The sequence below is a fragment of the Octodon degus genome, unplaced genomic scaffold (genome assembly GCF_000260255.1).
Source record: "Octodon degus isolate 3935 unplaced genomic scaffold, OctDeg1.0 scaffold00043, whole genome shotgun sequence".
NCBI lineage: Eukaryota > Metazoa > Chordata > Mammalia > Rodentia > Octodontidae > Octodon > Octodon degus.
Window position 1 is genome coordinate 10,324,949 of NW_004524619.1, and position 15,941 is coordinate 10,340,889.

The 15,941-nt window shown below is 36.8% G+C and overlaps 1 protein-coding gene and 1 pseudogene across 3 annotated transcripts in view; one reads left to right on the forward strand and one right to left on the reverse strand.

Moving 5' to 3' along the window:
- Nucleotides 1-15,941, forward strand: part of Sfmbt1 (Scm like with four mbt domains 1) — a 157,092-nt gene that overhangs the window by 77,824 nt on the left and 63,327 nt on the right. For all 3 annotated transcript variants that reach the window (XM_023715717.1, XM_004631688.2, XM_023715718.1), the window contains exon 2: nt 11,954-12,108. In XM_023715717.1, coding sequence (XP_023571485.1) covers nt 12,081-12,108 — 28 coding nt within the window. In that variant the 5' untranslated portion in view covers nt 11,954-12,080. The remainder of the gene's footprint in view (nt 1-11,953; nt 12,109-15,941) is intronic.
- LOC101575425 lies at nt 3,913-4,668 on the reverse strand (annotated as a pseudogene).

A 15,941-nucleotide genomic window follows, 5' to 3' on the forward strand; every position in this document is an offset into this window, starting at 1 on the left:
ACTCATTTTAGCTGTTGAGGTTGAATATATTTGCATGTAATGAATGGTCATTGGTAATTCTTTTGTTAAAATGTTTATGCATGAGCTTTAATTTTTTTCTTTTCTTTATTAAGTTAGTCTTAAATTTACTGTATTTGTAGATTCTATTTTTATAGCCATTAGTATTTTGCTGTATATCCTGGAATTAGTTTATTCTAGTGTATAGTTTGCCTTTTAAATTTATGTTTTTTCTTACCAAGTAGAAGTTTTAAATGTTTATTTAATCACATTTTATAGGTTCCCTGCTTAAGGAATATGTGCTACTCACGATTATAACCATATTCACTTACATTTTCTTTCAATTTGTTTTGAGTTGTTTTTCATGGTCTCTTTTTATTCACCTGGAATTTATTTATATTGTAGTGTAAAATAAAGATCTAAAATTTTTTTCTTCCCTAGATGCAGTTTTTTATTGCTATTTATTTGCATCTTTTCATAAATGATTTGGCCTTCCATTTTTATCTCATACTGTCCTCTCATAAAATAGGATTTTTTAAAACCTCATTCTACTTTATTAATGTATTCGTCTATGCTTTTGCCAGTCCCACACTATTTTAAGTGCTTTGATAGAATGAATTTGCCTTATCATATAATCATCTTTTTCCAAACACAAATATTTTCTATTTTAAGATTAGTTCATCAAGGACAAGGGTTATAGCTCAGTGGCATAGCACCTGCTTGGCAGGTGCGAGGTTGTGAGTTCAATTCCTGATTTAAAAAAAAAAAAGATAAAATGTTCATCAAGGACCGGGCATGGTGGTGCACACCTGTAATCCTAGCACTTGGGAGGCTGAAATCAGGAGGTTCACTAGGAGTCCAAGTTGTGCAGTGGGTCCTTGTACCAAAAAAAAAAAAAAAAAAAAAAAGTTCATCGAGCTAAGTGTGGCTGTGCCTATAATCCCAGCACTCTGGGAGGCTAGGGCAAGAAAAATCACAAGTTCAAGTCCTACCTGTACTAGAACGAGTTAGTGAGACCTTGTCTGAAAAAATATTGAAAACCTATTGATGAGAAGACCCTGGGTTCAGCCTTAAGTTGAACCTCACCATCATCAAGCTGAATAAAACAGTTGGAATTTTTATTGGGAAGCAAAACATTTCTGTAATAGTAACACAATTTTTAGTGGCTGTGTATTTGTGTGTGTCAAAAATTTCTCTTTGTTGGTCCAAAATAATCCTTATAAATATTGTCTCCATCATTTGATTTTCTATTTTGTTTATTGGTTTTCTTTTTATCTTATTTTTTTCAGAACAATTTTGTTTAAAGCATTCAGGGTTTGTTAGGTGTGGTGGTGCACACCTGTAATGCCAGCTACTAGGGAAGGCTGAAGCAGAACTGTTTGAGCTCAGGAGTTTAGGGCCAGCCTAGGCAGTGTAAAGAGATCTTGTTTTTAAAAGGAAAAGCTTTAATGATTCAATAGATTTACTAGTATTAGTACAACCGAGATAGAAATACCCTGTGTTAGGTCCTGGGAGATGGCTCAGTGGAATAAGCACTTCCCTGGCAAGCACGAGGGCCTGCGTTCAATCCTCGGTTCCACAAAAAAAAAAAAGAAAAAGAAAAACAAGAACTACCCTGTGTTGAGGGTATATGATCATGGAAGAGTTAAGTTAGAATTAGATTTAATGAGGGCCGGCCCAATAGCTCAGCAGCTCAGTAGAATCGGGGTTCCGTCCTTAGGCCTGCCGTGCTGGCCCTGCTCCCTGAGGTGCACTGAGATAGTGATTGAGACTGGGCGTGGTGGTGCGCACCTGTAATCCCAGCTCTTGGGAGGCTATAAACAGGTGGATCACTACGAGTCCAATCTAGTAGTGAGATCCTGGACATCCTGTAGACCCTTCCCTAATGAAAATGAAAAATAAAATTAGATTTAATGGATGCATGCCTGTAATCTTAGCACTTGGGTGGCTGAGGCAGAAGGATCATTGTGTGTTCCAGACCAGCCTATGCTACATCATGAGACCCTGTCTAAAACAATTAGATTTAATTGAGATGATAAGGGTTCATAAGATTATCTGCTATATTGCATCAAAACTTTATTTTTTACTCTACTTAGACATGTAACAATGAGTTAAAACAACAGCAACAAACAGGTTAATGAAACAACAGAAGATTTATATACCTAATGATCATGTTACATTGACATTTGACAAGTGGAAGCACAATGTTTCATGAAGATAATCTGTCCAGTAGTATATGATTGACTGTTGTTGAGAGTGAAGGGCCAGTAGAAATCTATGCTATTGGGCAAGGAAAATATAGTGGGCCAGTAATTTTTACTGTCAGGCAAAAGTAATGTGTCAAATCTGAAAATGGAGCATCTGATTTGCCTAATTACCATATTTAATCTGACAGCATATTTGAAATTATTGATGAATTTACATCTGTTAATTTAAAGGTTAGGTGTGTAATTCAGATATTCCAGTGGGAATTTTTTTGTTAACCTCCTGTATCAGTTTTTTAATAGAGCCACAGATACAACAAGATATGCAAATGTATAAAAAGTTACAAGATTGGCTTACAGTGGTCACTCACAGAGTTGGATGAGGAAGAGTGCAGGTTTCTGGATACTGGAGACTGAAAGGTTCAGTCCAAGGTCTGGAGTTTACAAGAGTGACATCTGCAAGTCCCTATCAGGAGACTGATGGTTCATCAATGGGAGGCTGAAGAGTCTATGCTGGAAAGCTAAAAAGGAGTGTATAATCCGTCTTTCTTCATTTCCCCTTTATGCTACCCAGGCAACGAGCCACCCCAGGGTCCTTCACACCCTAGAGTGTAGACTTGCCAAGCTGATTTAGTTAAACTTCTAAACTTCTCACATTGGGGCTGGTAAGATGGCTCAGTGGTCTCAAGCACCTACTTAGAACAAGCTTAGCAAAGCACAGGGACCATGGTTTAATCCCCCAGCACCACATGCCAGCCAGCCCCACCCCCTGGTGGGCTGAGCTGGCCACACACACACATAATAAATAAATAAAATAAATAAATAAATAAATAAATAAAATAAACTTCTCACATTGACACAGTTAATCGACCATTACACTGCCTAGTAAATATTTATCGAATTATTTTCTTTATTTTTTCAAACAGTGTGGTTTTTTAATTTTCTTAACATTTCTGTTATTACCCATTCACGATGCCTATCTCCCTTAGGCCTTCACACTTCTCAAGCCAGTTTTCTGGGATGCTTGTCCTTTACCTCTGCGTTCCCCCAGGGAAAATTGTGCAGCACGAGTCTATTACAGCTCTTTAGTGTTATGTTCTAAGTCCCTGATGGCAACCAAGACAGTTGCAAAAGACAGCATCTAGAGAATCAGCAAATATCTAAGGCAGACAGCTACAATTTAAATAGCAGGTTGAACAGTATTTTTATGAGATAGTGTCTGTTTTTGTGTACATAGCACACAATGTATAACACATTTTACATATAAGCATACAAATAGTTATAAGCAAAAACTTTAGACTACTTCCCCAAATTAATGACATAAACTAAATTACATTAAAATAAAAATAAATACGGGGGACATAGATCTGTAGTCTACTTAGAATTCTAACAAAATGTGAAGGCTTTAAGGGCCAAGTTTTCTTACAGCTTTACTGACAAAAAGCAGGTCACCAAAGCTGACTTTTGATAGAGGAAACAGTGGCTGCTTGTATCCCAGACACCTTAGCAACGTAGGCCCTTGATAGTATGTTTGGGAACAAAAACATCAGAAGTCCACACAAGTCAGAAATTGATGAAACTACAAGCCCATTACAGTAAAAGGAAGGGGACTGTCCCTGTACAAGGGGTTTACAATCTGACCCTGTGAAATGGCAAACAACTCAAATATGAAAGCAGAACATTTCATGCATGACATGATTACTAAAGACTTTTAAGTCAAGTTACCACAAAAACCAGGAACTGATTTTACGTCACAAAATGGTCCATAATGCCCAAAAATATCTTTTGACTGGACAGTAAAATAGTACCTGTTGGAAACATAAAACTGATAAAGTACAGACCTTTGGGAGTGGTAAAGCTTTAATTTCTCCTTTTCTTTCAAATCAACTTCTTATTTGCGTTCTCATGGCATAGGAAGAGGTGGTAGCTTTCTACAGGAGCACACCTGGGGTCCATCTTGGTGATGTTCCAGCTAAGGGCAATGGCCATAGGTCTTAGCACCCACTTCACTTTTAGTTCGGGCTTCTGGAGAGGGAAGGCATCTACAATTTTGTGATGTTCTGGGAGAAGTGGCAGGTTCTCACAGGAATCGGAATCGTTGGTTGCATTTTCTGCCACTAGAGTTGTTTGAGTTTAAAGCAAGCTTGGAAGGTGACTCCAGGGTAAATGCTGGACTTTCTGTATTGTACTTGGACAGGTCTTATTTTGTCAAATCAATAACAAAATCACATTTCTTCTTTGGAGCCCTATCTTCAGTTATATTATTTGGTGACTTGCTGGAGTTTGATATAATTATTCTAAAATCTGCTGGATTTGATATAACTGTAGTTGTCAAATTAGGATTTTGCACAGAAATCAACATAACATTGTTACTGTCAGAAACAAACTCAACACCATCAGACAACAAACTAATTTTTTCACTTGGTTTTTCCAAAGGGTTGGAAGGTTCACAGTTCACAGGAGTCATTCATTCATTTTGGCTATTAACTGACTCTATTCCTACCCAAAGTCATGGTCTCTGAATTCCCAATCTTAAAGGGTGGATTACTGGATAATGTGTTTAATTGCAGATATTTCCTTTCAAACACTTAAGATTTTGCTGTAACATGTCTTTGAAATCTTGCTGCTCTTGAAAAGAGTTCACCAGCTATTGCTTTATGTTTTCTCCTGCACTGTGTCTTCACAGTGCATTCACTCAATTCTCTCACTTTGTCAAATAGTTTGAAATCTGTACTGCAGGTCTCCTGTCGAATCAAATATCTGACTGTTCCAGCATTGCTGTTTGCCTTTCTAGAACTTAACAGATATTTTCATTAATTTGCTCTGACATTTTTATGTGCTTATTAACATTTTCTTTGTTTTCTTTTTTTTAAATTTTTTTTTATTAGAGAGAGAGAGAGAGAGAGAGAGTGTGTGGTGTGTGTGTGTGTGGCCAGCTCAGCCCTCCAGGGGGGCAGGCTGGCTGGCATGTGGTGCTGGGGGACTGAACCGCGGTCCCTGTGCTTCGCTGAACTTGTTCTAAGTAGGTGCTTTAGACCACTGAGCCATCTCTCCAGCCCCTTTCTTTGTTTTCTGAAAACATCTTCTTTTGATTATGGCCTAGAGGGAAACTGGTCCACTGGCATGTGCTATCTCCCGATTTCTTTCTTTCTTTTTTTTTTTTTTTTTAAGAGCCATATTTCAGCGAAATTTAGAGGTATACTGAGTTCTTGTCCTAAGTTATTTATTTTTGTTTTGTTTCTTGAGATGAGTCTCACTATGTAGCGCAGGCTGGGCCTTAACTTACTATCCCAGGCTATCCTTGAACTCAGGGTGATCCTCCTGCCTCAGCCTCTGGAGTGCTAGGATTATAGGTGTGTGTAGTGGTTTCTGAGTCATTCATTCATTCATTCATTCATTCATTCATTCATTCATTCATTCAGCAGTCCTGGAATTTAGGGCTTTTGCCCTGAGCTATATCCATAGATTGGGTGTGTGTGTGTGTGTGTGTGTGTGTGTGTGTGTGTGTTTAGATTTTGCTAAATCACTAAATTGTTCAAGGTGGTCTTGAATTTATGATTCTCCTGCTTCAGCCTCCCAGGGTGCTGGGATTACAGCTGCTGGGTTTCTAGCTACTACACCTTTACAAGTTATTTATCAGACACATTGAATCACTTGACTAAGGATCCTTTCCACAGACATCTTTTTTGCATTATATTTGTACCAGTGTTTTTCACTTTCTTTCTTTTTTTTTTTTTTTAAAGAAATGGGGTCTTGGGCCGGGGAGATGGCTCAGTGGAATAAGCACTTCCTGGCAAGCACAAGGGCCTGAGTTCAATCCCCTGTTCTGGAAAAAAAAAAAAAAAGAAATGGGGTCTTAAGGGTTGAAGGGAGAGTAGGGGAAATGGGAAAAAAAATCAAGTTATATCATGTACAGGTACAAATTCTCTATGATGAATGTAACCATTATGCATATCTAAAATGTACCAATAAATTTTGGTAGAAGAAAATAAAAACAAATCGAGCCCAAGGATGGCCTCTATTTTGAGATTTTTCTGCCTTAGCCACTGAGTAGCTCAGATTGCAGGAATGTATCACCTGTTTCAGGAATCCACTCAGCATCCCTGTGGTACTCTAATTTGTTATCTTAGCCTTGGAAACAATGCATTAAGAGTGATGTTAAGTCACTACTACTGTGTTTGATTGTGGAAATGGTGTAAATGTGTAAACTGAAGCAAGGCAGGAGGGAAAAGCAAATGTAACTTGTTCAAGTGGTACGTAAGTCTTTTAAAAGGTCTGTTAAAGGTAATTATTCCACAGTGGTTTGATTTTTACTCATTTATGATTTTATGGTGATAGGGCTCATACTCAGGACTTCATGAATGCTAGGCAAGTGCTATACTACTAAGGTACTCTTTTAACCCCTATATGGTAGTTTCATTTTACATTGATGTATCATTAAATTGAAATAGCAACTTAATTTTGATTTTATTTTCTTCATAAAATTGTTAACTTTGTTTTATTATCTTTGTTTCTAAATTTTATATGCGTATCTGTTTTTTTTTTTTTTTTTTTTTTTTTCTGCCACTGAAGATTGAATCCAGGGCTGTCTACCACTGAGCTACCTTCCCTAATCCATTCCTTTCATTTTTTGCATAGAGACAGGGTCTTGCTGTGATGCGCTAGCAGTACTCAAACTCTGTATTCTGCCTCAGCCACTTCTAGTGCTGAATTACAGCAATGTACTACTATGGCTAGCATGTTTAAGTGTATAAATTTTTCCCCCCAACTTCAGTATGTTTTATTTTAGAATCCTCTACGAGCATCTAGTCACCTTTTTAGTTTACTAAATTATTGAATAAAATGAGCAAGGTCATGGCCCCGCCCCAGATACACTGAGCCAGCCACCAAGACCTGACATGGTGGCACATGCCTGTAATCTCAGTGCTGAGAAGTCTGAAAACAGGAGGATCACTATTAGTCTAAACTGCATAGTGAGACCCTGTACCAAATATGTTTGAAAAAAAAGAGCAAGATCAGACCAGTTGGTTAATTCATGAGAACTAAATGAATAACTCATCATGTGTTCTGATTACCAGAAGAGGACTTATAATACAAAAATCAACAGTAGACAAGATTAATGAAACAATATGAATAAGAAGTAAATCAAATAAAAGGAAATAAATGAGAAATAAATTTCTAGTACTAAACTCCTGGATATTTTACTGTTTTTCCCCCATTGCATAAAAAGAGCAGATTACCAATAAAGAGAGCTAACAGATGTTGAAGTTAGATAGCAGAATCCTTCATCAGTTTATTTCTCATGATCCTACTAAAATGATGAAGTGATTGCTCATTGGCTAAAATCTGAGTGATGGTTTGAGACTGAAACAAGTCACAACCTTAGCTTTCAGCTGCATAAGGTATGCATATCTTTCACTTGCATGTCTTTTGGTTTTGAAGTTTCTTTTGTGATTACTATTTTTACATTCTGTGCCTCTGCACAAAACAGAACAGTTACTATAAGAGTTTATGATCATAAGCAGATGACATCTTCATCTATTGAAGTGATCCAACAGATAATTTATTAGCATTGGCTTTACTCCATCAAAATCATATTGAAGTGTGAAGACTGTATAGAGAGATGATCAACTAAATTAGTACTGTAGAAACTTGACCCTGTCAGCATTGCTTAGCAGTTAACAATAATTTAGCATTTACTCAGTAGCTACCTTTCTTAAGTGTTCTTCATGGACTACTAATCTTCCTAGCTGTCCTATGACAGCTAAGGTAGACTGATAAAGTAGTTATTAGACAGATAAGGTAGTTATGGTACTTTTACAGATCATGAAATTGATAACATTCATTCGTCAAAAGTCACAAGAGCAAAGAAACAATGGAGATGGGTTTTCAAAAGTTAACGTAAATAATGTCCCTCACTTGCTTTTTTCACTCAGCAGTATGTATGGTGTTTCCAAATGTTTTCATGGATTTGCTTAAGTAAACTATCTTGTTCCTGGTTATTGGGCATATAGTTTTCCTTCAGTTTCTTGCTATTTTGTATTATCATCATCATTATTATTATTATTATTTATTGATACAGGGTCTTGCCCATGCAGCTCAGACTCATAGTGATCCTCCTGCCTCAACCTCCCCAGTGCTGGGATTATAGGCATACACCACCATGCCCAGTTTTGGGACCTGTGACACAGTATGTGGTACTGGGGATTGAACTCGGGTCCTTGGGCTTGCCAAGCAAACACTTAGAACACCAGGCTATCTCTCCAGCCTTTTCTTACTATTTTGGATAATACTTGGCAAACTGATGATATAATATAGCCTTCCATGTATGTTTTGTGTAAAGGATTTGAGACCAATCTATGTCCCAGAGTCCTCCTTTTCTTCTACCTTCCTACCAATAATTTATTAAACTGGGTATGATGCCATACCCTGTAATTCCAGCACCTAGGAAGCTGAGACCTAAAAGCATAAAGATTTCACCAGTTGAAAGTCAGCCTATGGGGGATACAGATGAATGTCCATTTTGTATCTGTGTATTCAAAATGATTAGGATAGATACATAGTTACATTCTCTTAATGAATAGAGGGATTTGTTCTAATAGTGTTTGTAAATAAGATATCATGTCTGCATCTTGTACAGCAATTAACCACTAGGAAGAATGTATGCAATGTGTTAATTATTGAAACTGTCCTACCAATTTGGTTTGAAAAAAAAAAAAGAAAGAAAGAAAGTCCGCCTATGCTACATAGTGAATTCAAGGCCATTTGGAACTACATAGGAAGACCCCATCTTTTTTTTATTTTTTTGTAATTAGGACAGGGTCTACAAGGTCTCACTGCATAGATTGGACTCGTAGTGATCCTCCTGTTTTCAGCCTCCCTAGTACTGGGATTACAGGCGTGCACCACCACGCCAAGTCTCAATTGCTGTCTCAGCCCACCCCGGGGGCCAGGCCGGCATGGCAGGCCCAGGAATCAAACCCCCAGCCCCTGCATCTGCCTAAACAGGTGCTTTAATTTGCTGAGCTATTTGGCCAGCCTAAGACCCCGTCTTGAATGAAAAAAAGTTTTACCAATCTGAAAAGTAAAAATAGTATATAATTAGAATTTTTTTTTCATTACTAATGAGATTGAGTGCATTTTATAACCACATAGTCTATTTATTTATTTATTTATTTATTTTTGGTGGAACCAGGGATTGAATTCAGACCCTTGCGCTTGCTAGGGAAGCACTTATTCTACTGAGCCATCTCCCCAGCCCTATAACCACATAATCTGACTGTTCAGATTTTATAACTATGTACAGTTTTGTCAGTGTGGATTAATTGCATATTTTATTCATTCCCTTTTTATTAGTTTACAGGTTCTCTATTTTTTTATTACATGATATTGGAGATTGAACAGAGCTGGCTTTACTCTTGCTAGGCAGGTACTTTACCACTGAACTACATCTCCTTCCCCCACTCTCTGCCCTCATGTATTCCAGAGTGGCCTTGAATGTACTGTGTAGCCTAGGCTGACCTTAAACTCATAATGGTCCCGATTTAGCCTGTCGAGTGCTGTGATCATAGGGATGTGCCACCATACCTGATACTTGGCCCTTTAAAATATTTTTATTTTAAAAATAATAAAAAGATACAGAATTTCAAAACAAGATGATAGGAAATCAGCAATGATTATTACATTACATAATGTTATCTTCAAAGTAGTTGCTCATATTAATAGATAACTGCATGTAAGATTGATGAAACAGTATAAACACTGTTCCTTTAAATGAAATAATAGAAATTGATAGTACAATTATCTTAGCTATCAGATCCAGCCTTTTTTTTTATTGTCCTTTGAGACAAGGTCTCTCTAAGTTGTCCTAGGTAGCCTGGAACTTGTGATCCTCCTCCCTCAACCTTCTAAGTAGATGGTATTACAGGTGTGCCTCACTATGCCCGGCTAACCTGTTACCTTTTAAATATTGCTAGTGTTTTCACCTATCCCATTTGTTTTTCAATTTTGTTTATGGTTATTTTTGACCATGTGTATTGTCTGTGTTGTCACTCCTTATGTTTTCTTTTTAGATTAAGAATGTTCTTTCTGAAAGCACAGATTTGTTTTTTTCCCTTCCTTGCTTCTAATTGAGAGACAATGTAGTGATGCGATCATAGAGTAGAGACATTTTGCTAGGGACCTGGCTGGCTCAGGTAACTTGTGAAGCTCATAATACTGATACCCACCTTGTGGAGTTGGATAGTGTTAAATTTAGGTGCTGGATCAGTGCCCATCACATAATCAGTCCTCAGTGAAGATTAGCTGCTGCCCAGTCTCATGTGCCACTAACTCTGTTGGCTTCCATGCTGCAGCTCCAGTGGCTTCTCTCGCTCTTCCTGCCTATAAGTCTGTGTTCTTTATTCCTCTTCATTGCTTTTTTTTTTTTTTTTTAGTTGCTATTTCCTCCATATACTCAGTTTAAATGTCATTTTCTCAGGGACATTTAATGACCTAGTTCAAGTTAAGCCTGCCTTTATGTTCTTAGCATCCAGTGTTTTTCCTTCATTTTACAGTACGTCCAACAGTTGTTTTAAATTGCTGTCATAACTTTTCTGCCCCTAGTTGAAAATATGTTTTCTGAAAGCAGGATTGCTTTACCTCTGTCCCTTAAAATAGAAGATGGTGTTGATAAATATGTGAGGAGTAAAGGAGTTAGTAGGCAGAATGCTACGGTTTAAGTATTTGGGGCTTAAGATAGAAAAGTAGACAGGGAGAGAACATATTTAGAGACTTTAAATATCACTCTCTGAAGTTTTTATTTGGTTGTTCCTATGAGAAAGTCTTAGTTTCAGTGCTTGTACATAACTATTTGGGTAACTGGCACTTAAATCACTTTTAAAAGTTATTAAAACTTTTTCTATGAAATTGTTAAAGTCTAGAAAGACCTTCATTTACATATAAAAATTTGACATAGTGTAATACTGTTGATGATTGTGTAGGTAGTAAAGCTGGAACAAGAATCTAGGTATCCCTGTCTGCCATCTAAAGCTCTTATACCTCAGATAGCTGCCTTCTCAAGGCATATACAGTATTGAAATCTAAGCTATTTCTTAGTGACTGAAATAGTGTAAGAGAATCAATTTCTAAGGACTGCCATGTACACTCAAAAGGCTTATGATCTTGTAGAGTATCACCCCCAAAGCTGTGCTGTTAGGTGCCTGTGCCATTTACATAGTTTGCTGTGTTGTTGTCTTTGCATTCAGTTCTTGTCATGCCATCATGCAGCAACTCCTACAAATGGGAGGTGGAGGAACCATACATGACCATTAAGCTTCTTTTTAGAGTGACAGAAACGTTCTAAAATTGGATTATGGTGACAGTTATACACTGTTAATTTACTAAAAGTAATGGGGATTGAACCTAGGGCCTCCACACAGAGCTACATTCATCCCAAACCCTTATGGTAATCTAAGTTTAAAGAATAGGATTCGTATACATGTTAATTGGTTATGATCTTTAGGTTATCTTATCGAGGTCTTGATAAGCTCTGAGTGATTTCTTATCTTTCTCACTCCACCTCCACGCACATGCACATACATGCACACACACACTCTCGTACAACTCTTCAAAATTAGAAAAGATGTCTGTTTTGTCTCCAAACCCGTCTCTTCTGCCAGTTTTGTCTTACCTCTGAGCCTAGGTATGTGCTATGTATTGTAAGTAAACACTTGAGATTCAGGATGTGTTTTGCGTTCTTTTTGATTTTTCAGCATTTTGATTTGAATCCTTGGATGCCCGTTGGACAAACACTTGAAATCTGCACGTCATCGTCAGAGTGTAGCAGGACCATCAGGCCTTTCCTTTGTGTGGGGAGGAGAGAACCTGTGTGCTGTGGAGATGAGCGGGGAGCAGCAGCTTGATGCAGGTATTGGTTTTTCTGAGTATAATTTGGTCTGCAGAGTACAAAATTGTATTGCTTACCTGTGTTACATTGTCTGGATTTTCTACCACTGAGGAAAGTCTTTGAAGTCATTTATTGTTTTTCATTGCCATTTTCTGTGTCTGTCAGAGAACCTGACCTAAGCACTACTAATAAAGTTTGCTGAAAAAGTAAGTAATTTTTACAGACAGACTTTTTTAAAGCAGTATTTTTGTTACTTCTAATTATTTTTGTTACTTCTAATTATTTTGAAACAGTTATCAGTTCTAAGGAAGTTGTAAAGATAATACACACAGGTCTTGTGTTCACCCATTTTCTCCCATTAATTCATTTTTATAGCTATAATATAAAACCTAGGAAATGATATTTGTATAAAGTCTTTGCAATTCTGTGTCATTTTACCACACATACAGATTCCTGTGTTTGCAACTTTATTCAGGATATGGGACCATTTCATCACCGTGAAGAGCTCCCACCCCTCCTTTTCATATTTCTCCCTAAATTCAGAGAACTGTTTTTTGTTTTGTTTTATTTTTGCCATACTGGGGATTGAACTTGGGTCCTTGTGCTTGCCAGACAGGCACTTATGTCACTGAGCTATATCCTCACCCCCCCAGACAACTGTTAATATGCTTTCTAGCACCATAATTTCCATTATTTAAAGAATCCTACATAGACAGAATCAGTATATAGCCTTTGTAGTTGGTTTCTCTCTGTGGAAATAATGGCTTTGAGATCTATTGAGGTTATTGGTTGTGTCAATGTTATTTTTTATTTCTGGTAGCATTGCATGGATGTATTATAGTTTACTGTTAAGTATTCATTTATTGTACATTTTGTATTTTTCTAGTATCTGGATATTAAAATTCATTGCTATTAGCAATTACATGCATAAGGTTTCAGAGACTATTCTGAGGACAGTTCTCTAGATTAGAGCTTTTGTGAAGAAACTGTCAGATGATTTTCCAAAGTTGCCATATCATTTTCATTATCACCAGCAATGTCAGAGACATAGTTTCTCTACATTTTTACAATCATTTTTGATAATCATTTTTATTGAAACCATTCTGATAGTTGTGTAGTGACAGTTCATCCTGGTCTTAATTTGCATTTCCCTAAAGGCCTGTGATGTTGAGTATCTTTATACACACGTGCTTGGCATTCTTATATCCTCTTTGATGAAATCTGTCTTCATGTCTTTAGCTCAATACTAATTGGTTTGTTTTAGTGCTGAGGTTTTGTTTTTAAAATACAAAACTTTATTGAAGTATAATTTTAAGATGTAATTCACATACCATAAAATTAGACCTTTAGAAATTCTTAACTCAGTAGCAGTATTTTTGTTTTTGCAATGCTGGAGGTTGAATCCAGAACCCTACACACATTAGGCATGTGATCTACCACGGAGCCTTACCCCTCATCAAATTGAGTTATTTTAGTATAATCATAAAATGAGTAAACATCACTGCTAAATTCAGAACATTTTTTTAATCCCCCAAATGAACTATTAGCGGTTTCCTGCTCCATTGAGGCTCTGGAAATCAGTCCTGCTTACTGTCTCTATAGGTTTACCTATTTCTGTTTTTTTGTTTTGTTTTATTTTGTTTGGATTAGTGTTTCAATTTTGTGTGGGTTTTTTTTTTTAAATCCTTTTAAACTCCTGGTATTTTATCTGAAGTAAGTTTCTTTTTAAGATTTTTTTGGGTACATGTTAGTTATACATAATGATAACATTCATCCTAGGAAATTTGTACCCAAACATAATGTATCTTACTTCTTTTTTCTTTCCCATTCCCCTCTCTTCTCTTCAACACTTTTTCCTCATTTACAAAAGTTTTTTTCCCATTTTATACTTCTTTTCTCATTTTGTTTTCTTGTCCCCCTTTCCCATTTGAACATTCACATTTCGCAATATCTGGTAAAACATTTCAGTGCTTATTTATACTTTCCGTTTCTCACAAAACAATATAGTATTTACACATATATGTCTGATTTATTGAGAGTATGGTCTCAAGGTGCACCCATTTAGCTAGAAATGTCTCGGGCTTATCCTTCTTTAGGGTGACATATTACTCCACTATGTAAAAAAATATTTTATCATTGGTTGATGGCCATTTGGACTGTTTCCAAGATTTAGCTATTACAAACTGTGGCTCTGTAAACATGAATTTGCATATGTTGCTGTGGTGTGATGCTTTTAATTCTTACAGGAAGGTGCCACTAAGAAGAGGAATAGTTGAGTCAAATGAAATGCCTTGTTTTAGTATTTTGAGTATCTCCATACTGATTTCCACAGTTACTGTGTGAGCTACACTCCTACCAACAGTGGAGAAGGGTTCCTTTCCCTCACCGGCATTTGTTACTGATTTCTTCATAATAGCCATTCTTTCTGGAGTGAGATGCAATCTCAGCCTAGTTTTAGTTTGCATCTCTAAAATGACCAATAATACTGAACATTTTTTCATATATATTTATTTGCCATTTCAACTTCTTCATCTGAGAAGTTCATTTCAGATGCCCATTTTTTGATTGGGTCTTTTTGAATTTCTTGTAGAATTGAGTAGTGAACCCATCAGGACCTGGGCTTTTCTTTGTTGGTAGTTTTAAAGTAATATATTCATCCATTTCTCAGGTGATGGGCATCTTGGTTGTTTCCAAGATTTGGCTATCACAAATTGTGCTGCTATAAACATAGGCACACATATATCACTATGATATGATGTTTTCAGTTCCTCCGGGAAAATTCCCAGTAGAGGAATAGCTGGTTTAAATGGGATTTCCAGTCCAACTTTTCTAAGGAGTCTCCACACTGATTTCCATAATGGTTGCACCAGTCTACACTCCCACCAGCAGTGGAGAAGGGTTCCTTTTTCCCCACAGCCTCTCCAACATTTGTTGTTGGGTGATTTCTTTATGATAGCCATTCTTTCTGGGGTGAGATGATATCTCAATGTGGTTTTAATTTGCATTACATGGATGGCTAGCGATGTGGAGCATTTTTTCATATAATTATTCGCTTCTTTAATTTCTTCCTCTGAGAAGTGTTTGTTCATCTCAGATGCCCATTTTTGGACTGGGTCTTTAAATTTTGGGGCCCTAGTGTTATCGAAGAATTTAAATATGCTCAGGGGACTGGGGTTGTGGCTCAGTAGAATAAGCACTTGCCTGGCAAGCACAAGGGCCTGAGTTTAATCCCCAGTTCTGCCATAAATAAATAAATATAAAATAATGTATTCAATTTCATTCAGTGATACTGATTTATTTAGAAGTTTTATATCTTCTTCATTCATGGTTCTTGATTCATATCTTCTTGATTTGGTAATTCATATGTATCTAGGAATATGTCCATTTCTTCTGTGTTTTCTATCTTATTAGAATATAAGTTCTCCAAGTAGTAATTGATTATCTTCTAGATTTCTGTAGGATCTGTTGTGATTTTTCCCTTTTTACTCCTCTAATTGCATGCATTTGAATTCCCCCATTAGTTTTGGTAAGTTAAGCTATGATTTGGTCAGTTTTATTTAACTTTTAAAATAATTGACTCTTATTGTATTGTTTTGTTAGTCTCAGTTGCATAATTTCTGCTCATTACTTTCCTCATAGGAGCTTTGGGTTTGATTTGCTTTTATTTTTCTAGAAACTATTTATTTGGTACAAGGTCTCACCACACAGCTTGGACTTACAGTGATCCTCCTGTCTCAGCCTCCCCAGCACTGGGATTACAGGCACACCACCAAAATGGCATGGCATGTGGTACCAGGGACCAGAACTGGGTCCTTGAGCTTTTCAGGCAGAAGCTTAGACCACTGAGTTATTCT